The following is a 27,880-nucleotide window of genomic DNA, read 5'->3' as shown; positions in this document are numbered from 1 at the left end:
AGAGGAACGGAGATAGAGAGATCAGATGAGGGGGAGGAGGAGGGAAAGAAAAGGAGGTCAGATTTAGAGAGGTTGAGTTTGAGGTGATGCAAATGCATCCAGGAGGAGATAGCAGACTGACAGGTAGAGCTTTTCACTCAAAACTCACAAGTAGAGCCTGCAATGGGTCAAACTGCTGCTATTCCTACTGTATCACAAGTAGAGCCTGCAATGGGTCACACTGCTGCTATTCCTGCTGTATCACAAGTAGAGCCTGCAATGGGTCACACTGCTGCTATTCCTACTGTATCACAAGTAGAGACTGCAATGGGTCAAACTGCTGCTATTCCTACTGTATCACAAGTAGAGCCTGCAATGGGTCACACTGCTGCTATTCCTACTGTATCACAAGTAGAGCCTGCAATGGGTCACACTGCTGCTATTCCTACTGTATCACAAGTAGAGTCTGCAATGGATCACACTGCTGCTATTCCTACTGTATCACAAGTAGAGTCTGCAATGGGTCACACTGCTGCTATTCCTACTGTATCACAAGTAGAGCCTGCAATGGGTCACACTGCTGCTATTCCTACTGTATCACTGCAGAGATGCTGCTGGGAGGCTGGAATCTCTCTCCTAACTGATTGTAGGGGATTGTGTCCTAATCCTTTCCTGTTCTCTGTTTCAGAGGGTCATTCTCAGGCTGTCCTGACCCTGCAGCCTGCCTGGTCACAGATATTCATAGGAGAGACAGTCACCCTGAGCTGTGAGGTGGAGGGGGGCTCTGATGGCTGGAGGTTTAAACAGTACAGAGCTGGACGTGAAGAGGCAGGGTGCAGTGATCAATACAGGAGTAGATATGGGGACAGCTGCACAATCAGTAAAGCTCGGCATTCTCACAGCGGAGTGTACTGGTGTGAGTCTGCATCAGGACAGGAGCGCAGTAATGCTGTCAACCTAACTGTGTCATGTAAGTCATTTACATTCTAGATAATATTCAGACCCTGTTGAATAATCCTGCACTCGGATTGGCTGAGAGGGTATTGTAAGCTTCTGATCGGCTTGCTGATTTGAGTAAAGCTGTCTCTGGATCTCCAGTCAGTATGAATTGTTTCTGCTCACATTGCTGTTTTCAAGTACCAGCTGAGCAAATGCTCATATTGAAATAAGCTTCAAATGAGTGGAGCAGGATTGTCTTTTCTCTGCAGTTATCCAGATCCCAGGTGTTGGGATATCTAACATTTTGTTTTACAGAAAGAATATTTTCAGGCTGTGTGTTTGAAAGATTCCATATGAGTTCCTACAAAGTGACAAGACCCTGTTACAGGATTTCATATTCATGTCTTATGTTCAGTCCTTTGGGGATCAAAGAGCCTTAAATATAAATCAAGGGGTATCTACACTTGGGGGAAAATAGTTTCCTACAATAGTCTTTCTTAACGCTGTAGGAAGTCTGTATAGCTCATAATAGGGAATAATACATTATAACATGATGAGATAAAAAAGCATTACAAACATGTTTGTGTAAAACTGCAGCCTCCTTGTCATCAGGTGCAATTATGTGTTCTAAACAGAAGTCTGTCCAAACAATATATATCCCAAAAATAGTCAGTGTTTATTAAAAAGTAAACAAAAGATCCGCCCCTCTACCAACAATGGTATCAGGGGGTACACGGCGGGCTTTGCAAACCCAAAAATAATACTTTTTTAAAACAAAACAATAATCCAATAGTCTTTGATAATCCGCCGTTCTCCGTGCCGCAAGGGTGAGAACTGGACGTGGTGAAAGTGTAGGGAAGTGCTCTGGTGATCATTCTCAATCCTCCTCTGCAAAACACAGAACACAAAACCATAACACAAAATCAAAACAAATACTACCGGCACCGGCCGTCTGTAACGTTCGTCAGGGCAAGGCGACATTGACGTAGCTGCTTCCCCTTTGTACCCACAAAGCCCTCCCTGCAATCAACCCGTCACCATGATTTCTCCAATAGAGGGTCGTCCTGCAGCTGATTGCAATGGAGTCTTTCCGGGTACATGCAACTACACGCTCCCTCTAATATGGTCACCTTCCGGTTTCTGCCTACCGTCAAGGCAGTCCATCTAGGAGGCAGCATACCACCGTCCTTACACAGCGTCCTTTCCAATCGGGAGGGAGATTTACAACATCGACTCTTTCTCTCTTTATTACACTCCTCTATCCTGACCCGTCTCTCAGCCCTGCTGATCTGAACTCTTTCTGTCTTTTCAGATGGACGGGTGATCCTGCAGACTCCCTCACAGCCTGTGTTTGAGGGAGACACTCTGACTATGAGGTGTCTTATCCGCGATGGTTATAAAGCTACCAGGGTTATATTTTATAAATATAATAGAGAGTTACAGTCCCGGGCTGGCAAGGAGCTGAGTGTGGATCATGTTTCAAAGAGTGACGAGGGGTTCTACAAGTGCAAAGCATGGTGGTGGTGGGACTCCTCCCCTTACTCTGGTGACTCTGCAGAGGTGCGGGTGTCAGTGAGAGGTAGGTTCATTCTAACAGCTCAGTTTTATTGAGAGAGAGAAAGTCCTCACCCTCTTCTCTGTCTGTAATGTCTCACAGATACATTCACACTGGAGTCTATTCCAGCTGTGTTAATGTGACTCTGCAGAGGTGCGGGTGTCAGTGAGAGGTAGGTTCATTCTAACAGAGAGAGTCCTCACCCCCTTCTCTGTCTGTAACGTCTCACAGATACATTCACACTGGAGTCTATTCCAGCTGTGTTAATGTTCTCAACACAACTCAGGTGTTGAAGTAACGGGTTCTAGCAAAGTTTTCTGATATGAAAGCTCTTCCTGGTCTGAGTAACTCTCATACTCTGAGTAGTGTAGAAGCTGTAATAAAGCAGAAAGAGGCCACACCAAAGATACACTGAATGCTTGTCAGTACTGATGATCAGGCCCTATTTTCTCCAAATGTATTTCTAATAGGTTGTGGTAGTAATAGAATGTGTATTGCCATTGCAAACTGTATCTCTAATCACGTGTAACCCCTCCCTAGACAGGGGTGTGCAGATTGGATATAAGAAATTGGTCCTATACATTATTACACTACAGATTATACCACAGAAGAGATTCTGCTCAAATGAAATAGTTTTAAATAGAATACATATCTGTTCACTTTACTGTGACACACACACAGTATGAAACAGAATACCCAAGAAAGACACAGATACTAAACATGTAAGTCATGTGAGTTATAGTATTATATTAAAAATCAAAGCAGCAGCAAAGTATCATTCAGAGTGATAATGAGTCATAATTCATGTAAACGCCACACAGGAGCAGCAACACAGTGAATCAGAACCATTGACATGTCAGTAAAAACACAGTGATATGCTGCTGGAGTGCCTTTGATACAATCACATATTAGATTCACCTGCTTTTTTAGGAGGGTTCACAGCAAACTTGGTGGTTGTCAATGTATTGTAATTGATGTGGGGCTGTGCTAATAAGTCTGATGTCCCTACTACTAATACTACTGGTATTAATAGTGAATGTTAACATTGCTGATTTGTATGCCTCCACATTATCTGATTCACATCCCATCTCTCAGGCTCTCTTTATAGTATTATTATTATTATTATTATTGTGGAGTGTGGAGTAGTGGTTAGGGCTCTGGACTCTTGACCGGAGGGTCATGGGTTCAATCCCCGGTGGGGACACTGCTGCTGTACCCTTGAGCAAGGTACTTTACCTAGATTGCTCCAGTAAAAACCCAACTGTATAAATGGGTAATTGTATGTAAAAATAATGTGATATCTTGTAAGTCGCCCTGGATAAGGGCGTCTGCTAAGAAAGAAATTATTATTATTATTATTATTATTAAACAATACATTTTAATACAGACAACGTATGCTTTTGAATTACGTATTTTCTAATGTGCCTGTCACAAAGACGGCCGGAGTGGGTGGCGTCAGACCAGAGCCAGGAAATAAACAACGGAGACTTGGGGTTTTGGTGAAGCTGAGCGAATGCTTTCGCTCAGCATTTAATAAACAGAACAGAAAATAAAAAGGTTTGAAACAAAAACACAGGACACGGCACTATACGCCAAAATAAAAAGACAAACAAAACGGACTACACAGACAAACACGGTGAGCTTCTACTTTTCTTATTTTAAATCTTATAAACAATTACCTCCGTCTCCAATCCCGTTCTCCACTCACAAACACCCAACCCCGAGTGAATGAAACGTGCGTCTATATATACTGTTGTGCTGGGATTCAATTACTAATTAATTATTCACTTGAATCCCAGCACGTGAATTAATTACGTGCAACCCCGTGCTCACATATTACATTTAACCAGCACGTGAAGTGATTTGTGCCCTCCTCGTGCCTAAATACAAATCTACATTTTTAAATACACGTGAAACACAGACCCGTTTATATCCCGTGTACCAATGACTATACACCAACATTAACACACGCACGCAACATACAACACATAATATGCACACAGGGGCGGGGCACATTGCCACAGTGCCCCAACATCTATTTATAAACAAAAACAAATAGAATCCATGCTTTTGTTATCCATGTCAACATTTTTTTTATGAAACACTAAGTTTAATTATGAATCAGTCAGTCCTTTGTTAACGTCTAATGGTAATACATAATTATTTTGAATTATCATGCATGTTTACACATGCTGTGAATAGGTCTGATGCACTGTGCTGTCCAGCACTGTCTGTCTATGTGTGGAAATAAGGGCTAATCAACCAAGAGAACAAATTCTCAGACAGAGAAAATCTACAAATGTTACAAGAATCCAGAGCTATGACCTCGAAACCCGTGAGAGACAGTAACATCGAGCTGCTTTTATTAGAGACCACCACAGTTAACAAGTCCATGTGAACGGAGCCTGTGGGTGCAGGTCATGCTGAACTGGGTTTTATTTCTGTCCTTGGCAGGCAGGTCTGTGTTCCTAACATGCCTTGTTTCCTTTCTTTACCCAGAGCTGCCGAAGGCTGTGCTGACCAGCAGTCCTCAATGGGGAGAGCTGTACACTGGAGAGACTGTCACCCTGAGCTGTGGGGTTGAGGGGGGTTTCACTGGATGGGAATATCTCTGGTACAAGAGCAGTCAGGGAGGCACAGTGCAGATCAGAGGCACCACTGGAGCCAGATACACACTCAGCCCTGTCACTCAGTCTCATAGTGGACAGTACCAGTGTGAGGCACAAAGAGGAGATCCACCACGTTCCTCTCAACGCAGTGATCCTGTTACACTGACTGTGTCTGGTGAGTTTATTAACACAGTGATCCTGTTACACTGACTGTGTCTGGTGAGTTTATTAACACAGCGATCCTGTTACACTGACTGTGTCTGGTGAGTTTATTAACACAGCGATCCTGTTACACTGACTGTGTCTGGTGAGTTTATTAACACAGTGATCCTGTGACAGTAACTGTGTCTGGTGAGTTTATTAACACAGTGATCCTGTTACACTGACTGTGTCTAGTGAGTTTATTAACACAGCGATCCTGTTACACTGACTGTGTCTGGTGAGTTTATTAACACAGCGATCCTGTTACACTGACTGTGTCTGGTGAGTTTATTAACACAGTGATCCTGTTACACTGACTGTGTCTGGTGAGTTTATTAACACAGCAATCCTGTTACACTGACTGTGTCTGGTGAGTTTATTAACACAGCGATCCTGTTACACTGACTGTGTCTGGTGAGTTTATTAACACAGCGATCCTGTTACACTGACTGTGTCTGGTGAGTTTATTAACACAGCGATCCTGTTACACTGACTGTGTCTGGTGAGTTTATTAACACAGCGATCCTGTTACACTGACTGTGTCTGGTGAGTTTATTAACACAGCGATCCTGTTACACTGACTGTGTCTGGTGAGTTTATTAACACAGTGATCCTGTTACACTGACTGTGTCTGGTGAGTTTATTAACACAGCGATCCTGTTACACTGACTGTGTCTGGTGAGTTTATTAACACAGTGATCCTGTGACAGTAACTGTGTCTGGTGAGTTTATTAACACAGTGATCCTGTTACACTGACTGTGTCTAGTGAGTTTATTAACACAGCGATCCTGTTACACTGACTGTGTCTGGTGAGTTTATTAACACAGCGATCCTGTTACACTGACTGTGTCTGGTGAGTTTATTAACACAGTGATCCTGTTACACTGACTGTGTCTGGTGAGTTTATTAACACAGCAATCCTGTTACACTGACTGTGTCTGGTGAGTTTATTAACACAGCGATCCTGTTACACTGACTGTGTCTGGTGAGTTTATTAACACAGCGATCCTGTTACACTGACTGTGTCTGGTGAGTTTATTAACACAGCGATCCTGTTACACTGACTGTGTCTGGTGAGTTTATTAACACAGCGATCCTGTTACACTGACTGTGTCTGGTGAGTTTATTAACACAGCGATCCTGTTACACTGACTGTGTCTGGTGAGTTTATTAACACAGCGATCCTGTTACACTGACTGTGTCTGGTGAGTTTATTAACACAGCGATCCTGTTACACTGACTGTGTCTGGTGAGTTTATTAACACAGCGATCCTGTGACACTGACTGTGTCTGGTGAGTTTATTAACACAGTGATCCTGTTACACTGACTGTGTCTGGTTAGTTTATTAACACAGTGATCCTGTTACACTGACTGTGTCTGGTGAGTTTATTAACACAGCGATCCTGTTACACTGGCAGGGTCTGGTGAGTTTATTATCCCAGCTGAATACAGAGCAGTGCTCTCAATACAGACCCCTCAGAGACAGCAATGTTAACCACAGTCCTGTCCTCTCAGAGCTGCTTTTACATTAACTGTAATGGAAATTAACTGTAGAGGCCCGAGGGATGGAAGTATCTTAACTCTAAAATGTTTTTTATTACTAAGATAGGAGTACAGAATTACCCAGGACTGAAGGATAAATATTATCATTTCATATGGGCTGTTTTAATAGGAAGTTATTCTATTCATTCAGTCCTGTGGATTTCTGTCCTCTTATCTTTCACACTATCTTTGTGTCAGAACAGAACAGTCACTGATTGGAGCTGCACTGGAAACAGTAATACTTCAAGCCAGTTAAAGGAAGTGATACAAGGCATTAGTAGAATATCATCTTGAAGAATGGACGACTTTGTAGACTTCCTAGTAATGGCTGTTATAAATACTTTTTATTAATTACAAATACATTAAAAGTAATTCCAGTAGATTCATCTATTTTTTTTATAATTATTCAAATTTTGTAGTAATTTGTTTTTTTAATACAAGTTAAAAATATTTACTATGTTATCGTGTTATCCAAAGCCACTCAAATTGAGGGAAACAGGAGCCCTTATTTCTCATCTTCTGTATTTCAGAGGGACGCCCAAAGCCTGCACTGACCCGGGAGCCTGCAGGAGAGATATTTGAAGGAGACACGGTCACCCTGAGCTGTGTGGTTGAGGGGGGCTCTGGTGGCTGGAGATATCTCTGGTACAAAGACAGGCAGGGAGCTCCAGTGTACCAGCCTGACAGCAGCAGTGGAACTGGAGCCGGATACACAATCAGTGCTGCTGCTCTGTCCCACAGTGGAGAGTACTGGTGTGGAGCTGGACGGGGCAGGAACACATCTTACTCACAATACAGCCATCCCATCTGGGTAAATGTAACTGGTGAGTAATACAGAATCTCCTTCCTTTTTACTAAAGCTTTGCCCTCAGCAGTAGGGGGTGCTGTTTGGTTCTGCTAGAGGTGTTTGGGAGCCTCAATCCTCCAGCATTCCTCTAATTCTCAATTTCTAATTCTATTCCTCTCTATGTCTCTCTGTCTATTAAGTTTCTCACCTACTCTACCACGCAATAGCTACAATCAAAGCGATATCTGATGTTATGTAGAACACCGTGACAAAGCATATCTATTTACAGTAAATGTCCATTTTAAAAATGATAATCTTATTGCTCAAGTTTCAATACCGAGAAAGTATTTAATGATTTCAGAGTGGGACTTAAACTCATGACTAATACTGTTGTAAGTGAGGACTCAACTCATTATGCTTCATAGCGGTGTTTGAATGACTTGCAGATTATCAATGCAGATATATCTAAGGGTTTAGAACCTAGGGAGGGGAGGGGGCAGGATGCTGTGGGATGTTTCAGTGGCCTGTTTATAGCTTGTTCCTGTCTTGACTGAAACATTTGGTGTTACCTTTACAGGAAAAACAAAAAGGAGCCTCTATACTCCAGCACTGCCTCTGTCTGTCTAAGGAGCCTCTATACTCCAGCACTGCCTCTGTCTCTCTAAGGATCCTCTATACTCCAGCACTGCCTCTGTCTGTCTAAGGAGCCTCTATACTCCAGCACTGCCTCTGTCTCTCTAAGGAGCCTCTATACTCCAGCGCTGCCTCTGTCTCTCTAAGGAGCCTCTATACTCCAGCGCTGCCTCTGTCTCTCTAAGGAACCTCTATACTCCAGCGCTGCCTCTGTCTCTCTAAGGAGCCTCTATACTCCAGCGCTGCCTCTGTCTCTCTAAGGAGCCTCTATACTCCAGCACTGCCTCTGTCTCTCTAAGGAACCTCTATACTCCAGCGCTGCCTCTGTCTCTCTAAGGAGCCTCTATACTCCAGCACTGACTCTGCCTCTCTAAGGAGCAGGAGGTTCTGTGGGAATCCCACTCTATGGAAGATGCTGGTTCTGAATGATTTGAATATCTTGTTCAGACAGCTTCACAATCACTCACCTGTCTTCATGTCATCTTTTCGTAGCTCTGTTCTCCAGGGTGACTCTGACAGCATCTCCAGGAGCCACAGTGAAGGAGGGAGAGGCTCTTAACCTGACCTGTGAGGCAGCAGTGAACAAAACCCCCCGCCCTGAACTCCACTACACCATTGTGAGAGACGGGGAGCCTGTGACTAACAGCACTGACTCTGCACTGTACAGCATAGCCAGCACTGAGAAGAGCCACACTGGGAGCTACACGTGTGCTGTGGAGTCACAGGGAGTGAAGAAGAGCAGCCAGGAGCTACACATTGAAGTGCAAAGTAAGAACAGCCTCTACATATCACCTCTTTCACCCGCTGAACAGAGGAACAGTTGTTGCCAAGCTCTTGAACCCTCCTGAATATTTATGCTTTAAGAACATAAGAAAGTTTACAAACGAGAGGAGGCCATTCGGCCCATCTTGCTTGTTTGCTTTTTAGTAGCTTATTGATTCCAGAATCTCATCAAGCAGCTTCTTGAAGGATCCCAGGGTGTCAGCTTCAACAACATTACTGGGGAGTTGGTTCCAGACCCTCACAATTCTCTGTGTAAAAAAGTGCCTCCTATTTTCTGTTCTGAATGCCCCTTTATTCCTCATAATTGTGAACGTCACTCACTCACCCCTCCTCTTCTCTCAGAGTCCTGGTCGTGGATCATTGCTGCTCTCAGTGTCTCGCTGGTTTTGATTGATATTCACTCACCCCTCCTCTCTCCCCTCAGAGTCCTGGTTGTGGATCATTGCTGCTCTCAGTGTCGTGCTGGTTTTGATTGTTATTCACTCACTCCTCTCCTCTCAGAGTCCTGGTCGTGGATCATTGCTGCTCTCAATGTCTTGCTGGTTTTGATTGTTATTCACTCACCCTCCTCTGCTCTCAGAGTCCTGGTCGTGGATCATTGCTGCTCTCAGTGTCTCGCTGGTTTTGATTGTTATTCACTCAACCCTACTCTCCTCTCAGAGTCCTGGTCGTGGATCATTGCTGCTCTCAGTGTCTCGCTGGTTTTGATTGTTATTCACTCACCCCTCCTCTCTCCTCTCAGAGTCCTGGTCGTGGATCATTGCTGCTCTCAGTGTCTTGCTGGTTTTGATTGTTATTCACTCACCCCTCCTCTCTCCTCTCAGAGTCCTGGTCGTGGATCATTGCTGCTCTCAGTGTCTCGCTGGTTTTGATTGTTATTCACTCACTCCACCTCTCCCCTCAGAGTCCTGGTCGTGGATCATTGCTGCTCTCAGGGTCTCGCTGGTTTTGATTGTTATTCACTCACCCCTCCTCTCTCCTCTCAGAGTCCTGGTCGTGGATCATTGCTGCTCTCAGTGTCTCGCTGGTTTTGATTGTTATTCACTGACCCCTCCTCTCTCCTCAGAGTCCTGGTCGTGGATCATTGCTGCTCTCAGTGTCTCGCTGGTTTTGATTGTTATTCACTCACCTCTCCTCTCTCCTCTCAGAGTCCTGGTCGTGGATCATTGCTGCTCTCAGTGTCTCGCTGGTTTTGATTGTTATTCACTCACCCCTCCTCTCCCTTCAGAGTCCTGGTCGTGGATCATTGCTGCTCTCAGTGTCTCTGGTTTTGATTTGTTATTCACTCACCTCTCTTCTCTCTCCTCTCAGAGTCCTGGTCGTGGATCATTGCTGCTCTCAGTGTCTCGCTGGTTTTGATTGTTATTCACTCACCCCTCCTCTCTCCTCAGAGTCCTGGTCGTGGATCATTGCTGCTCTCAGTGTCTCTGGTTTTGATTGTTATTCACTCACCTCTCCTCTCTCCTCTCAGAGTCCTGGTCATGGATCATTGCTGCTCTCAGTGTCTCGTTGGTTTTGATTGTTATTCACTCACCCCTCCTCTCTCCTCAGAGTCCTGGTTGTGGATCATTGCTGCTCTCAGTGTCTCGCTGGTTTTGATTGTTATTCACTCACCCCTCCTCTCTCCTCTCAGAGTCCTGGTCGTGGATCATTGCTGCTCTCAGTGTCTCGCTGGTTTTGATTGTTATTCACTCACCCCTCCTCTCTCCTCAGAGTCCTGGTCGTGGATCATTGCTGCTCTCAGTGTCTCGCTGGTTTTGATTGTTATTCACTCACCTCTCCTCTCTCCTCTCAGAGTCCTGGTCGTGGATCATTGCTGCTCTCAGTGTCTCGCTGGTTTTGATTGTTATTCACTCACCTCTCCTCTCTCCACAGAGTCCTGGTCGTGGATCATTGCTGCTCTCAGTGTCTCGTTGGTTTTGATTGTTATTCACTCACCCCTCCTCTCCTCTCAGAGTCCTGGTCGTGGATCATTGCTGCTCTCAGTGTCTCGCTGGTTTTGATTGTTATTCACTCACCTCTCCTCTCTCCTCAGAGTCCTGGTCGTGGATCATTGCTGCTCTCAGTGTCTCGCTGGTTTTGATTGTAATTCACTCACCCCTCCTCTCTCCTCTCAGAGTCCTGGTCGTGGATCATTGCTGCTCTCAGTGTCTCGCTGGTTTTGATTGTTATTCACTCACCTCTCCTCTCTCCTCTCAGAGTACTGGTCGTGGATCATTGCTGCTCTCAGTGTCTCTCTGGTTTTGATTGTTATTCACTCACCCTCTTCTCCTCTCAGAGTCCTGGTCGTGGATCATTGCTGCTCTCAGTGTCTCGCTGGTTTTGATTGTTATTCACTCACCTCTCCTCTCTCCTCTCAGAGTCCTGGTCGTGGATCATTGCTGCTCTCAGTGTCTCGCTGGTTTTGATTGTTATTCACTCACCTCTCCTCTCTCCTCTCAGAGTCCTGGTCGTGGATCATTGCTGCTCTCAGTGTCTCTCTGGTTTTGATTGTTATTCACTCACCCTCTTCTCCTCTCAGAGTCCTGGTCGTGGATCATTGCTGCTCTCAGTGTCTCGCTTGTTTTGATTGTTATTCACTCACCTCTCCTCTCTCCTCTCAGAGTCCTGGTCGTGGATCATTGCTGCTCTCAGTGTCTCGCTGGTTTTGATTGTTATTCACTCACCTCTACTCTTCTCCTCTCAGAGTCCTGGTCGTGGATCATTGCTGCTCTCAGTGTCTCGCTGGTTTTGATTGTTATTCACTCACCCCTCCTCTCTCCTCTCAGAGTCCTGGTCGTGGATCATTGCTGCTCTCAGTGTCTCGCTGGTTTTGATTGTTATTCACTCACTCACCTCTCCCCTCAGAGTCCTGGTCGTGGACTATTGCTGCTCTCAGTGTCTCGCTGGTTTTGATTGTAATTCACTCACCCCTCCTCTCTCCTCTCAGAGTCCTGGTCGTGGATCATTGCTGCTCTCAGTGTCTCGCTGGTTTTGATTGTTATTCACTCACCCCTCCTCTCTCCTCTCAGAGTCCTGGTCGTGGATCATTGCTGCTCTCAGTGTCTCGCTGGTTTTGATTGTTATTCACTCACTCACCTCTCCCCTCAGAGTCCTGGTCGTGGACTATTGCTGCTCTCAGTGTCTCGCTGGTTTTGATTGTAATTCACTCACCCCTCCTCTCTCCTCTCAGAGTCCTGGTCGTGGATCATTGCTGCTCTCAGTGTCTCGCTGGTTTTGATTGTTATTCACTCACCTCTCCTCTCTCCTCTCAGAGTACTGGTCGTGGATCATTGCTGCTCTCAGTGTCTCTCTGGTTTTGATTGTTATTCACTCACCCTCTTCTCCTCTCAGAGTCCTGGTCGTGGATCATTGCTGCTCTCAGTGTCTCGCTGGTTTTGATTGTTATTCACTCACCTCTCCTCTCTCCTCTCAGAGTCCTGGTCGTGGATCATTGCTGCTCTCAGTGTCTCGCTGGTTTTGATTGTTATTCACTCACCTCTCCTCTCTCCTCTCAGAGTACTGGTCGTGGATCATTGCTGCTCTCAGTGTCTCGCTGGTTTTGATTGTTATTCACTCACCCTCTTCTCCTCTCAGAGTCCTGGTCGTGGATCATTGCTGCTCTCAGTGTCTCGCTGGTTTTGATTGTTATTCACTCACCTCTCCTCTCCTCTCAGAGTCCTGGTCGTGGATCATTGCTGCTCTCAGTGTCTCTGGTTTTGATTGTTATTCACTCACCCCTCCTCTCTCCTCTGAGTCCTGGTCCTGGATCATTGCTGCTCTCAGTGTCTCTGGTTTTGATTGTTATTCACTCACCTCTCCTCTCTCCTCTCAGAGTCCTGGTCGTGGATTATTGCTGCTCTCAGTGTCTCGCTGGTTTTGATTGTTATTCACTCACCTCTCCTCTCTCCTCTCAGAGTCCTGGTCGTGGATCATTGCTGCTCTCAGTGTCTCGCTGGTTTTGATTGTTATTCACTAACCTCTACTCTTCTCCTCTCAGAGTCCTGGTCGTGGATCATTGCTGCTCTCAGTGTCTCGCTGGTTTTGATTGTTATTCACTCACCCCTCCTCTCCTCTCAGAGTCCTGGTCGTGGATCATTGCTGCTCTCAGTGTCTCGTTGGTTTTGATTGTTATTCACTCACCCCTCCTCTCTCCTCTCAGAGTCCTGGTCGTGGATCATTGCTGCTCTCAGTGTCTCGCTGGTTTTGATTGTTATTCACTCACCTCTCCTCTCTCCTCAGAGTCCTGGTCGTGGATCATTGCTGCTCTCAGTGTCTCGCTGGTTTTGATTGTTATTCACTCACCTCTCCTCTCTCCTCAGAGTCCTGGTCGTGGATCATTGCTGCTCTCAGTGTCTCTCTGGTTTTGATTGTTATTCACTCACCCCTCCTCTCCTCTCAGAGTCCTGGTCGTGGATCATTGCTGCTCTCAGTGTCTCGCTGGTTTTGATTGTTATTCACTCACCTCTCCTCTCTCCACAGAGTCCTGGTCGTGGATCATTGCTGCTCTCAGTGTCTCGTTGGTTTTGATTGTTATTCACTCACCCCTCCTCTCCTCTCAGAGTCCTGGTCGTGGATCATTGCTGCTCTCAGTGTCTCGCTGGTTTTGATTGTTATTCACTCACCTCTCCTCTCTCCTCAGAGTCCTGGTCGTGGATCATTGCTGCTCTCAGTGTCTCGCTGGTTTTGATTGTAATTCACTCACCCCTCCTCTCTCCTCTCAGAGTCCTGGTCGTGGATCATTGCTGCTCTCAGTGTCTCGCTGGTTTTGATTGTTATTCACTCACCTCTCCTCTCTCCTCTCAGAGTACTGGTCGTGGATCATTGCTGCTCTCAGTGTCTCTCTGGTTTTGATTGTTATTCACTCACCCTCTTCTCCTCTCAGAGTCCTGGTCGTGGATCATTGCTGCTCTCAGTGTCTCGCTGGTTTTGATTGTTATTCACTCACCTCTCCTCTCTCCTCTCAGAGTCCTGGTCGTGGATCATTGCTGCTCTCAGTGTCTCGCTGGTTTTGATTGTTATTCACTCACCTCTCCTCTCTCCTCTCAGAGTCCTGGTCGTGGATCATTGCTGCTCTCAGTGTCTCTCTGGTTTTGATTGTTATTCACTCACCCTCTTCTCCTCTCAGAGTCCTGGTCGTGGATCATTGCTGCTCTCAGTGTCTCGCTTGTTTTGATTGTTATTCACTCACCTCTCCTCTCTCCTCTCAGAGTCCTGGTCGTGGATCATTGCTGCTCTCAGTGTCTCGCTGGTTTTGATTGTTATTCACACACCCCTCCTCTCTCCTCTCAGAGTCCTGGTCGTGGATCATTGCTGCTCTCAGTGTCTCGCTGGTTTTGATTGTTATTCACTCACTCACCTCTCCCCTCAGAGTCCTGGTCGTGGATTATTGCTGCTCTCAGTGTCTCGCTGGTTTTGATTGTAATTCACTCACCCCTCCTCTCTCCTCTCAGAGTCCTGGTCGTGGATCATTGCTGCTCTCAGTGTCTCGCTGGTTTTGATTGTTATTCACTCACCTCTCCTCTCTCCTCTCAGAGTACTGGTCGTGGATCATTGCTGCTCTCAGTGTCTCTCTGGTTTTGATTGTTATTCACTCACCCTCTTCTCCTCTCAGAGTCCTGGTCGTGGATCATTGCTGCTCTCAGTGTCTCGCTGGTTTTGATTGTTATTCACTCACCTCTCCTCTCTCCTCTCAGAGTCCTGGTTGTGGATCATTGCTGCTCTCAGTGTCTCGCTGGTTTTGATTGTTATTCACTCACCTCTCCTCTCTCCACAGAGTCCTGGTCGTGGATCATTGCTGCTCTCAGTGTCTCGTTGGTTTTGATTGTTATTCACTCACCCCTCCTCTCCTCTCAGAGTCCTGGTCGTGGATCATTGCTGCTCTCAGTGTCTCGCTGGTTTTGATTGTTATTCACTCACCTCTCCTCTCTCCTCAGAGTCCTGGTCGTGGATCATTGCTGCTCTCAGTGTCTCGCTGGTTTTGATTGTAATTCACTCACCCCTCCTCTCTCCTCTCAGAGTCCTGGTCGTGGATCATTGCTGCTCTCAGTGTCTCGCTGGTTTTGATTGTTATTCACTCACCTCTCCTCTCTCCTCTCCGAGTACTGGTCGTGGATCATTGCTGCTCTCAGTGTCTCTCTGGTTTTGATTGTTATTCACTCACCCTCTTCTCCTCTCAGAGTCCTGGTCGTGGATCATTGCTGCTCTCAGTGTCTCGCTGGTTTTGATTGTTATTCACTCACCTCTCCTCTCTCCTCTCAGAGTCCTGGTCGTGGATCATTGCTGCTCTCAGTGTCTCGCTGGTTTTGATTGTTATTCACTCACCCTCTTCTCCTCTCAGAGTCCTGGTCGTGGATCATTGCTGCTCTCAGTGTCTCGCTTGTTTTGATTGTTATTCACTCACCTCTCCTCTCTCCTCTCAGAGTCCTGGTCGTGGATCATTGCTGCTCTCAGTGTCTCGCTGGTTTTGATTGTTATTCACTCACCCCTCCTCTCTCCTCTCAGAGTCCTGGTCGTGGATCATTGCTGCTCTCAGTGTCTCGCTGGTTTTGATTGTTATTCACTCACTCACCTCTCCCCTCAGAGTCCTGGTCGTGGATTATTGCTGCTCTCAGTGTCTCGCTGGTTTTGATTGTAATTCACTCACCCCTCCTCTCTCCTCTCAGAGTCCTGGTCGTGGATCATTGCTGCTCTCAGTGTCTCGCTGGTTTTGATTGTTATTCACTCACCTCTCCTCTCTCCTCTCAGAGTACTGGTCGTGGATCATTGCTGCTCTCAGTGTCTCTCTGGTTTTGATTGTTATTCACTCACCCTCTTCTCCTCTCAGAGTCCTGGTCGTGGATCATTGCTGCTCTCAGTGTCTCGCTGGTTTTGATTGTTATTCACTCACCTCTCCTCTCTCCTCTCAGAGTCCTGGTCGTGGATCATTGCTGCTCTCAGTGTCTCGCTGGTTTTGATTGTTATTCACTCACCTCTCCTCTCTCCTCTCAGAGTCCTGGTCGTGGATCATTGCTGCTCTCAGTGTCTCGCTGGTTTTGATTGTTATTCACTCACCCTCTTCTCCTCTCAGAGTCCTGGTCGTGGATCATTGCTGCTCTCAGTGTCTCGCTGGTTTTGATTGTTATTCACTCACCTCTCCTCTCTCCTCTCAGAGTCCTGGTCGTGGATCATTGCTGCTCTCAGTGTCTCGCTGGTTTTGATTGTTATTCACTCACCTCTACTCTTCTCCTCTCAGAGTCCTGGTCGTGGATCATTGCTGCTCTCAGTGTCTCGCTGGTTTTGATTGTTATTCACTCACCCCTCCTCTCCTCTCAGAGTCCTGGTCGTGGATCATTGCTGCTCTCAGTGTCTCGTTGGTTTTGATTCTTATTCACTCACCCCTCCTCTCTCCTCTCAGAGTCCTGGTCGTGGATCATTGCTGCTCTCAGTGTCTCGCTGGTTTTGATTGTTATTCACTCACCTCTCCTCTCTCCTCAGAGTCCTGGTCGTGGATCATTGCTGCTCTCAGTGTCTCGCTGGTTTTGATTGTTATTCACTCACCTCTCCTCTCTCCTCAGAGTCTTGGTCGTGGATCATTGCTGCTCTCAGTGTCTCGCTGGTTTTGATTGTTATTCACTCACCTCTCCTCTCTCCTCTCAGAGTCCTGGTCGTGGATCATTGCTGCTCTCAGTGTCTCGCTGGTTTTGATTGTTATTCACTCACCTCTCCTCTCTCCTCTCAGAGTCCTGGTCGTGGATCATTGCTGCTCTCAGTGTCTCGCTGGTTTTGATTGTTATTCACTCACCTCTCCTCTCTCCTCAGAGTCCTGGTCGTGGATCATTGCTGCTCTCAGTGTCTCGTTGGTTTTGATTGTTATTCACTCACCCCTCCTCTCCTCTCAGAGTCCTGGTCGTGGATCATTGCTGCTCTCAGTGTCTCGCTGGTTTTGATTGTTATTCACTCACCTCTCCTCTCTCCTCAGAGTCCTGGTCGTGGATCATTGCTGCTCTCAGTGTCTCGTTGGTTTTGATTGTTATTCACTCACCCCTCCTCTCCTCTCAGAGTCCTGGTCGTGGATCATTGCTGCTCTCAGTGTCTCGCTGGTTTTGATTGTTATTCACTCACCTCTCCTCTCTCCTCAGAGTCCTGGTCGTGGATCATTGCTGCTCTCAGTGTCTCGCTGGTTTTGATTGTAATTCACTCACCCCTCCTCTCTCCTCTCAGAGTCCTGGTCGTGGATCATTGCTGCTCTCAGTGTCTCGCTGGTTTTGATTGTTATTCACTCACCTCTCCTCTCTCCTCTCAGAGTCCTGGTCGTGGATCATTGCTGCTTTCAGTGTCTCTGGTTTTGATTGTTATTCACTCACCTCTCCTCTCTCCTCTCAGAGTCCTGGTCGTGGATCATTGCTGCTCTCAGTGTCTCGCTGGTTTTGATTGTTATTCACTCACCTCTCCTCTCTCCTCTCAGAGTCCTGGTCGTGGATCATTGCTGCTCTCCGTGTCTCTGGTTTTGATTGTTATTCACTCACCTCTCCTCTCTCCTCTCAGAGTCCTGGTCGTGGATCATTGCTGCTCTCAGTGTCTCGCTGGTTTTGATTGTTATTCACTCACCCCTCCTCTCTCCTCTCAGAGTCCTGGTCGTGGATCATTGCTGCTCTCAGTGTCTCGCTGGTTTTGATTGTTATTCACTCACCTCTCCTCTCTCCTCTCAGAGTCCTGGTCGTGGATCATTGCTGCTCTCAGTGTCTCGCTGGTTTTGATTGTTATTCACTCACCTCTCCTCTCTCCTCTGAGAGTCCTGCTCGTGGATCATTGCTGCTCTCAGTGTCTCGCTGGTTTTGATTGTTATTCACTCACCTCTCCTCTCTCCTCTCAGAGTCCTGGTCGTGGATCATTGCTGCTCTCAGTGTCTCGCTGGTTTTGATTGTTATTCACTCACCCCTCCTCTCTCCTCTCAGAGTCCTGGTCGTGGATCATTGCTGCTCTCAGTGTCTCACTGGTTTTGATTGTTATTCTCTCACCCCTCCTCTCTCCTCAGAGTCCTGGTCGTGGATCATTGCTGCTCTCAGTGTCTCGCTGGTTTTGATTGTTATTCACTCACCCCTCCTCTCTCCTCTCAGAGTCCTGGTCGTGGATCATTGCTGCACTCAGTGTCTCGCTGGTTTTGATTGTTATTCACTCACCCCTCCTCTCTCCTCATAGTCCTGGTCATGGATCATTTCTGCTCTCAGTGTCTCGCTGGTTTTGATTGTTATTCACTCACCTCTCTTCTCTCTCCTCAGAGTCCTGGTCGTGGATCATTGCTGCTCTCAGTGTCTCGCTGGTTTTGATTGTTATTCACTCACCCCTCCTCTCTCCTCTCTTAGTCCTGGTCGTGGATCATTGCTGCTCTCAGTGTCTCGCTGGTTTTGATTGTTATTCACTCACCCCTCCTCTCTCCTCTCAGAGTCCTGGTCGTGGATCATTGCTGCTCTCAGTGTCTCGCTGGTTTTGATTGTTATTCACTCACCCCTCCTCTCTCCTCTCAGAGTCCTGCTCGTGGATCATTGCTGCTCTCAGTGTCTCGCTGGTTTTGATTGTTATTCACTCACCCCTCCTCTCTCCTCTCAGAGTCCTGGTCGTGGATCATTGCTGCTCTCAGTGTCTCTGGTTTTGATTGTTATTCACTCACCTCTCCTCTCTCCTCTCAGAGTCCTGGTCGTGGATCATTGCTGCTCTCAGTGTCTCGCTGGTTTAGATTGTTATTCACTCACCTCTCCTCTCTCCTCAGAGTCCTGGTCGTGGATCATTGCTGCTCTCAGTGTCTCTTTGGTTTTGATTGTTATTCACTCACCCCTCCTCTCTCCTCTCAGAGTCCTGGTCGTGGATCATTGCTGCTCTCAGTGTCTCGCTGGTTTTGATTGTTATTCACTCACCCCTCCTCTCTCCTCAGAGTCCTGGTCGTGGATCATTGCTGCTCTCAGTGTCTCGCTGGTTTTGATTGTTATTCACTCACCCCTCCTCTCTCCTCAGAGTCCTGGTCGTGGATCATTGCTGCTCTCAGTGTCTCGCTGGTTTTGATCATTTTTTTTCCTGTAACACTATTGCTGTTCTACCGATACAAGACCAAAGGTGAGACTCACACTCTGAATTTACTAGTTAGAGGCTGATTGAAGACTGCATTTCAGACTTTGAGAAAGATGTAATTCAAAACGTTTGTCAAAGACTTAATAGTAATGCATTTAGAAATTCTAAAACAATCTTAATACATTCAAGGACAAACATTGCATCTAGTTCTTTTCATTGAATATATTTTAGATATTTCATTGACTTCTATTAGAAACCTTTGTCATTTTAAGTTATGCCATTTATTTTAGTATTTCCTTTGTTATAATACTGAATGATACAACACAGACCTCACAGCAGTCATGCAGGATGGGCTGGAATTACTAAGCTTTGGTTCCATTACAGAGCTCTCCAGCATTTTAAAGGCTTAGAGAACTTAGTGCAGCCAGAGCGTATTAAATCAAGCCAATTGAATTGTGTCACCTTGTCCGTTTCCTTGTGTATATTAACATATTAACATTCCAACTGTGTTGTGTCATCAATAGATTACATTTCCATGTACAAACACATCAACTATTGTCACATTGTGATTAGAAATATGCACCACCCCCAACTTTTAAATAGAAAAAAACAAACCATGAACATGTGTAAAAAAAAGAATACAAAAAAATATCTTTCAGGAATGTGTAGTAATAAGTGTCAATGAAAAATTGCATAATTGCATTTGTAATGAATTGAAATGAAACTTCAATTTAACATATATATATATATATATATATATATATATATATATATATATATATATATATATATATATATATATATATATATATATATATATACAGTGCCTTGCGAAAGTATTCGGCCCCCTTGAACTTTGCGACCTTTTGCCACATTTCAGGCTTCAAACATAAAGATATGAAACTGTAATTTTTTGTGAAGAATCAACAACAAGTGGGACACAATCATGAAGTGGAACGAAATTTATTGGATATTTCAAACTTTTTTAACAAATAAAAAACTGAAAAATTGGGCGTGCAAAATTATTCAGCCCCTTTACTTTCAGTGCAGCAAACTCTCTCCAGAAGTTCAGTGAGGATCTCTGAATGATCCAATGTTGACCTAAATGACTAATGATGATAAATAGAATCCACCTGTGTGTAATCAAGTCTCCGTATAAATGCACCTGCACTGTGATAGTCTCAGAGGTCCGTTTAAAGCGCAGAGAGCATCATGAAGAACAAGGAACACACCAGGCAGGTCCGAGATACTGTTGTGGAGAAGTTTAAAGCCGGATTTGGATACAAAAAGATTTCCCAAGCTTTAAACATCCCAAGGAGCACTGTGCAAGCGATAATATTGAAATGGAAGGAGTATCAGACCACTGCAAATCTACCAAGACCTGGCCGTCCCTCTAAACTTTCAGCTCATACAAGGAGAAGACTGATCAGAGATGCAGCCAAGAGGCCCATGATCACTCTGGATGAACTGCAGAGATCTACAGCTGAGGTGGGAGACTCTGTCCATAGGACAACAATCAGTCGTATACTGCACAAATCTGGCCTTTATGGAAGAGTGGCAAGAAGAAAGCCATTTCTTAAAGATATCCATAAAAAGTGTCGTTTACAGTTTGCCACAAGCCACCTGGGAGACACACCAAACATGTGGAAGAAGGTGCTCTGGTCAGATGAAACCAAAATCGAACTTTTTGGCAACAATGCAAAACGTTATGTTTGGCGTAAAAGCAACACAGCTCATCACCCTGAACACACCATCCCCACTGTCAAACATGGTGGTGGCAGCATCATGGTTTGGGCCTGCTTTTCTTCAGCAGGGACAGGGAAGATGGTTAAAATTGATGGGAAGATGGATGGAGCCAAATACAGGACCATTCTGGAAGAAAACCTGATGGAGTCTGCAAAAGACCTGAGACTGGGACGGAGATTTGTCTTCCAACAAGACAATGATCCAAAACATAAAGCAAAATCTACAATGGAATGGTTCACAAATAAACATATCCAGGTGTTAGAATGGCCAAGTCAAAGTCCAGACCTGAATCCAATCGAGAATCTGTGGAAAGAACTGAAAACTGCTGTTCACAAATGCTCTCCATCCAACCTCACTGAGCTCGAGCTGTTTTGCAAGGAGGAATGGGCAAAAATTTCAGTCTCTCGATGTGCAAAACTGATAGAGACATACCCCAAGCGACTTACAGCTGTAATCGCAGCAAAAGGTGGCGCTACAAAGTATTAACTTAAGGGGGCTGAATAATTTTGCACGCCCAATTTTTCAGTTTTTTATTTGTTAAAAAAGTTTGAAATATCCAATAAATTTCGTTCCACTTCATGATTGTGTCCCACTTGTTGTTGATTCTTCACAAAAAATTACAGTTTCATATCTTTATGTTTGAAGCCTGAAATGTGGCAAAAGGTCGCAAAGTTCAAGGGGGCCGAATACTTTCGCAAGGCACTGTATATATATATATAATGTTATGACTTACAGTAGTTTATAGTGCAGCTAGACTGTAATTGCAGTGCAGTCAGACTCAAGCTACTCTAAAAGCTGTACACTCTGTAATACACTCTGCTGAGTCCCAAAGCACTGCTGTATCACAACTGCAGTTCATTTACCATATGGATAGATCGAATTACACAGACCAAAACCAACTCCAGTAAAACAATCATACCTTTACAACGTGTTTCCTTTATTTCCAGGTTTTCTTTTCATTGCTGCTAAATCAAGGTAAGAATATAGAGCTTAATATCAGTTACAAGCGGCTGCAATGGCTGTTAGACTATGTGCTGGCATGACTCTTGTAGCTCTGGGCATGTTGTGACTGCTGTGCTGCAGGTACTCATCATGCTGTGCCATTGAGATCTCACTCTGCACACACATGGTGATGCAGTGTGTTTGAAACCTGGAAGGCTCCATAGAAAACACATTGACAAGATTTAGTTTCTTCCCTGAAACCTGTGTGAAACTCTGACCAAACCACCTTGTTTCATCAAGTAGCCTTTCCCATGAATTCAGGCGATTTTAAGCCCTGAATCAGATTATTAAACTGATCCGCTGTGACTGTGTGGGGATCCATTGTATTTCAATGGGTGATTATACCCCACTAATTTCACATCTCAAAACTGCTGGGATTTTAGGGATGTAACATCTGTCTTTCACATTCAGAGAGCGGTCAGGACCGTTTCAGGACACTGAATGCATTATACTGCTATTTAGAGGTGAACTATAGTCATATTACAACATTAATATTATTATTATTATTATTTATTTTTTAGCAGACGCCATTATCCAGGGGGACTTACAATTGTTACAAGATATCACATTAATTTTACATACAATTACCCATTTATACAGTTGGGTTTTAACTGGAGCAATCTAGGTAAAGTACCTTGCTTGCTCCAGTGTCCCCCACCTGGGATTAAACCCACGACCCTCTGGTCAAGAGTCCAGAGCACTAACCACTACTCCACCCTGCTGCACACATACTACTACTACTTAATAAGATGGCTGATGGACCATATTAAAGATCAGCCAATTATCAATTATCAGCCAAATATGCTTTGATTTTTAAAGTGTTCTGAAACCAGTTGTAACAGGGGAGGTCTGTGCTGACTGTCTGGCGCATGCATAGTGCTGCAGAAAGAGGGCAGCAGCCTCGTAAGATCCGCCTGTCAGTCATGGCAATGACACATAGAGGTGGGACGAGGGTGTGTGGTCTCTCCCTCTCTCTGAATGGTTGGGAGGCGGGCCTTGGGGGATTGCTGGGCCTATAAAATAACACTCTGTTCCCTCAGCTGCCCCTATAGGATGATAAACGAGCGAGCAGAAGCTCTATTGCTGGACCGAGAACGGCTGGAGAATGAAAACAAAACAAAACAAAATATATGGGTAGCGGAGAAACCGTGGGCAGGCCCCAAAAGGATAGACTGTAGTTTGAGGGAACGGTGGAGTGTAGGATGGAGACCCGGACCGTGCGGGTAGCGATGGTCAGGGAAACGCTGCAGAGTGCAGTACCTTTATTTTGTAGTTTTGTTAGTAGTGTTTTGTTTTCCATTTTTCTTAGTGTCATTTGTTTTCATTATTATTTTGAGCACTTGTATGTGCACTGGACTGTATACCGATATTGGTAACCCAGTGGTCCTGATTACTGTTGTCAGTATTCAGGCCATGGACAACAGCGCCCTCTGCGGGTAAAAATAAATAAGTGCGCCTGAGCGGCGTTACAAATAAAGTTTTGTCTCCTGTGTGTCAGTGAATTGCCCACCACACTTCCACTCCAGTCTTACTGTATTAGTTTACATCAGAAGCAGAATAAACCCATTTTGAATTGGGAATCAGTCAGGCCCAGTTAGGATAACAGGCTGGCAGAAATTGGATTTCTCTGGATCTCAGAGACTGTGCCTATGTGCTCTTAGACTGCAGGTAGAACCAGCTGCAGGCAGCTCCAGTTTGATGTTACAAGATGAGATTGAGTTGTATGGTCTGGTTTCATGGTGCACATAGAAACAAAGCAACAGTAATGAGGCTCCTATCCTCCCTGGTACATTGATCCCCTCTCTCTGTCTCTTACAGGCGCCCTGCAGATCAGGCTCCTGCACAGCCCTCGAGGGGAACAGAGCTCTCCGGACTTGGACAGGAGCCTGGTGAGTTACTGACAGATAAGAACTCTGCTCACAGAGCTTTAACTCACCAAGAATACAAGAAAGATTGATAGTTTATGATGAAGCCAATGGCAATACTTAATAGTATGAACTATGAATTACAATAAAACTTAAAATAATGGAAGTTATTTAGCCCAGAAACAGTACATAACATGGTTACTGTTTCAAACTTATCACAATTAGTCAATGTTGAAAAGACACATTCCTAATGCATACAGATGCAGACAGTGATGGTGTATATACTGCCCTGGGCAGTGTGCTTGCAGAAAGGAGCTGTTCTTGTTCTGATGCAGATGCAGACAGTGATGGTGTATATACTGCCCTGGGCAGTGTGCTTGCAGAAAGGACCTGTTCTTGTTCTGATGCAGATGCAGATGCAGACAGTGATGGTGTATATACTGCCCTGGGCAGTGTGCTTGCAGAAAGGACCTGTTCTTGTTCTGATGCAGATGCAGATGCAGACAGTGATGGTGTATATACTGCCCTGGGCAGTGTGCTTGCAGACAGGACCTGTTCTTGTTCTGAATCAGATGCAGATGCAGACAGTGATGGTGTATATACTGCCCTGGGCAGTGTGCTTGCAGAAAGGACCTGTTCTTGTTCTGATGCTGGATGCAGATGCAGACAGTGATGGTGTATATACTGCCCTGAGCAGTGTGCTTGCAGAAAGGACCTGTTCTTGTTCTGATGCTGGATGCATATGCAGATGCAGACAGTGATGGTGTATATACTGCCCTGGGCAGTGTGCTTGCAGAAAGGACCTGTTCTTGTTCTGATGCAGATGCAGATGCAGACAGTGATGGTGTATATACTGCCCTGAGCAGTGTGCTTGCAGAAAGGACCTGTTCTTGTTCTGATGCTGGATGCATATGCAGATGCAGACAGTGATGGTGTATATACTGCCCTGGGCAGTGTGCTTGCAGAAAGGACCTGTTCTTGTTCTGATGCAGATGCAGATGCAGACAGTGATGGTGTATATACTGCCCTGGGCAGTGTGCTTGCAGAAAGGACCTGTTCTTGTTCTGATGCAGATGCAAATGCAGACAGTGATGGTGTATATACTGCCCTGGGCAGTGTGCTTGCAGAAAGGACCTGTTCTTGTTCTGATGCAGATGCAGATGCAGACAGTGATGGTGTATATACTGCCCTGGGCAGTGTGCTTGCAGAAAGGACCTGTTCTTGTTCTGATGCAGATGCAGATGCAGACAGTGATGGTGTATATACTGCCCTGGGCAGTGTGCTTGCAGACAGGACCTGTTCTTGTTCTGAATCAGATGCAGATGCAGACAGTGATGGTGTATATACTGCCCTGGGCAGTGTGCTTGCAGAAAGGACCTGTTCTTGTTCTGATGCTGGATGCAGATGCAGACAGTGATGGTGTATATACTGCCCTGGGCAGTGTGCTTGCAGAAAGGACCTGTTCTTGTTCTGATGCTGGATGCAGATGCAGACAGTGATGGTGTATATACTGCCCTGGGCAGTGTGCTTGCAGAAAGGACCTGTTCTTGTTCTGATGCAGATGCAGATGCAGACAGTGATGGTGTATATGCTGCCCTGGGCAGTGTTGCTGCAGAAAGAACCTGTTCTTGTTCTGATGCTGGTCCTTTCTTTTTTTTCTGTTCTGTATTTCCAGGTAACTCCACAGCATCCAACCTAGAGATTGTATACGCAGAAGTGAAGCCAAATCAACATAACAAAGGTCAGGGCCTCTGGAACTCCCCTCTATCCCATCCCACTTGACACCTTCTCTCCCTGGCGCACCATTTGAATCCTCAATACATCTCTCTGATAGTGAAGCCTTGTATTCAAGTGTAGTCATGAAGATGAAATCTCCAAGGAAGAATTGCTTCAGTTAGTGTATCACACTGCTTTAGGTTATGTGGAGGCTGGCTGTCTCTCTGTCCAACTGTCTGTATGTCCCATGTACATTTTTACATACATCTAGAGAATTGCATATCCAGATATGGTAAATTTGAAAAGGAAATTCTTCAGCACGTAATGTAGAGTATCAGAATGTGTTTATTTATGGAGGTGCCATGTCTATCTGTCCGTCACACTTACATTGGTACAGCTAAGGCCAAAAGTTTTGTATCATCCTATAGAATTAACTCATTTTGCTTCATAAAGTCGAATGAAATCTGTTGAATAATGTTACTTTATCACATTGAATTACATATCACTTTGTAGTTTTTCATATACTTAACAAAAAACTGACAAATTGAAAAATGTGACATTTTGAAATCTAAATACTGTACTACTATTATGGCTTCCGGTAGACTTTTGCGATTTCTTTGATTACATGATGTTAAGTAAAAGATCATTTAAGTGATGTTTATATAGTTTTTTTTATGTCTTAATCCTAAAATTCTAGGTGATGCAATACTTTTGGCCATAGCTGTATCTCTATCTAGAGAAATGCATATTTAGTTGTTATGAAATTTGGTCTGGACATGCTTTAGCAAAAGCTACTGAATGTCAGAATCTGTATATGTAGGCATTTCATCTGTCCTTATGTTAAACAGTAGGTTGTTTATCTATGATCTGAACTTCCATTTTCCTCTGTGTGATTCATGAGAGATTTGGACATTAGTGGCCTTATGGATACTGCTTTAATTCAATAGTTTGGAGGGGCTTTTGTGTCGCAACACTACAATATAAACCTAGGATCTAAAGTGACTGGCATGTCGTTTAATTATTCTATTGATATTTTCAGCTAAACCCCGACCAAAACGTGACTGTGACGTCCTGTACTCTGCTGTCCTTGTCAAGAAACCAGAAGGTAAGAATGACAGAAAATCATCTCTGCTCCACCAGTGGAAATACAGAGAAAAACTAAGACACCCCAAGAAATGTTTTATTCATGTTTCAGTTAGAGGATCTCAAGCCTGTTTGACAGGGGAACCCCATTTCAAAACCTGTTTTAAACTAAAAAGAAAGTATCCATTTTGAATTATACTGTTTTCATTTTTACATTTTCCAAGTTCTCAGAATCATGAGAATCCATTGTCCGTGTTATATCTTCAGTTTCAGAAACAGCAATGTTAAATCCTAATTGCTTACAAATAGGTGCACAGCAAAGGAGTTTTATAGATTCCTAAAGCCAGTGGAACACGAGGCAAGCTTCAGCCAAACATTTCTGGCAACTTCTGAAGCAGCTAGTTGATACAATAGCAACATGTTTACCAAACTTAATACCACTTTCATAGTGTTGATTCACCTCTGTTAGTTAGTTGCTGGAAACTTTGCAAGAAAAGGTTGCTGAAAGTTGCCTTGTGTTTCATGGACTTTACACAGCAGCTTGGTATGGGTAGAACTTCCAGAGTTATCTAACTAATGTATTCTTCATGCTTAGGTTAAATGTTCTGTTTCAGTCCCATTATGGTGACTTCTTAAGAGTGTATGGTCACAGTAAAGCACACAGAAACATGTCTAATGTCTGGTGCATGTGGTACTCCAGAGTGTAACCATTAACCATCCAAAATAAATAGCACACATGTGGTGTTTTTCACAGACACCAGAGGCAGAGTGTTGCATGCTGACAGGTTAGCGATACCAGATGAACTTGGGGATTAGACATGTTTCCGAGAGCTCCACTCTGGCCATCCCAGTACCTTAAACATGACCAAGATGTAATGACTGAAAAATAAAACCATGTGAAGTGAATCTAAAATAATAATGCATCAGATAAGGGAACTCCAGTATTTCATACTTCTACAACACGTTTCTCTTAAGCGTTATGCAATTGTCATCAATGTTTTCGTAAGCACACTACTGAAAAAAGATCTGAACTATTTTAACTTAGAGTACTCAAATCAAGACTGTTAAAAACTATATATCCATGTGCAATATACCAATGGAATGACTGACTACCCTTCTCACACTCAATAATCCACAGTGTGAATCTCTACCTGTATTTATTCCCCCAGATAACCCCAGTGCTGCAGACAACAGTGACGTCCTTTATTCAGAGCTCGACATGAGGAATGTGAATAAGAAGAAGAAGAAGGGTATAACACCTCTCTCTCCTCCCCTCAACCCTCTGTATTGGACAGGCTTCCTAATACCCCTCTGCCCAGTGTTTCTATAAGGGATAATATCAACTGTTAATGTTTCGAATGTAGAATGAACGCTGTACTCTTTACACTCCCCTCCAGCCAGTACTGGAACACATG

The 27,880-nt window shown here is 44.8% G+C and overlaps 1 protein-coding gene across 1 annotated transcript; it reads left to right on the top strand.

Moving 5' to 3' along the window:
- The first annotated feature begins 92 nt into the window (after positions 1–92).
- On the top strand, positions 93–27,688 carry LOC117970711 (Fc receptor-like protein 5). The gene is made up of 9 exons (XM_059011976.1): positions 93–123; positions 668–949; positions 2,231–2,497; positions 4,973–5,257; positions 7,358–7,651; positions 8,740–9,066; positions 23,620–23,690; positions 26,422–26,487; positions 27,635–27,688. The coding sequence occupies exons 1-9, from the start codon at positions 93–95 to the stop codon at positions 27,686–27,688; spliced, it is 1,677 nt and encodes a 558-aa protein (XP_058867959.1).
- Positions 27,689–27,880: the final 192 nt, after the last annotated feature.

The sequence above is a fragment of the Acipenser ruthenus genome, chromosome 43 (assembly GCF_902713425.1).
Source record: "Acipenser ruthenus chromosome 43, fAciRut3.2 maternal haplotype, whole genome shotgun sequence".
Lineage (NCBI taxonomy): Eukaryota > Metazoa > Chordata > Actinopteri > Acipenseriformes > Acipenseridae > Acipenser > Acipenser ruthenus.
This window is presented reverse-complemented; position numbering and strand designations above follow the sequence as displayed.

Coding starts and splice junctions, on each gene's coding strand:
- LOC117970711 (XM_059011976.1), top strand. CDS start 93: ATGCATCCAGGAGGAGATAGCAGACTGACAG. Junction 124..667: donor AGGAGATAGCAGACTGACAG/GTAGAGCTTTTC, acceptor TCTCTGTTTCAG/AGGGTCATTCTCAGGCTGTC. Junction 23,691..26,421: donor CGGACTTGGACAGGAGCCTG/GTGAGTTACTGA, acceptor TGATATTTTCAG/CTAAACCCCGACCAAAACGT.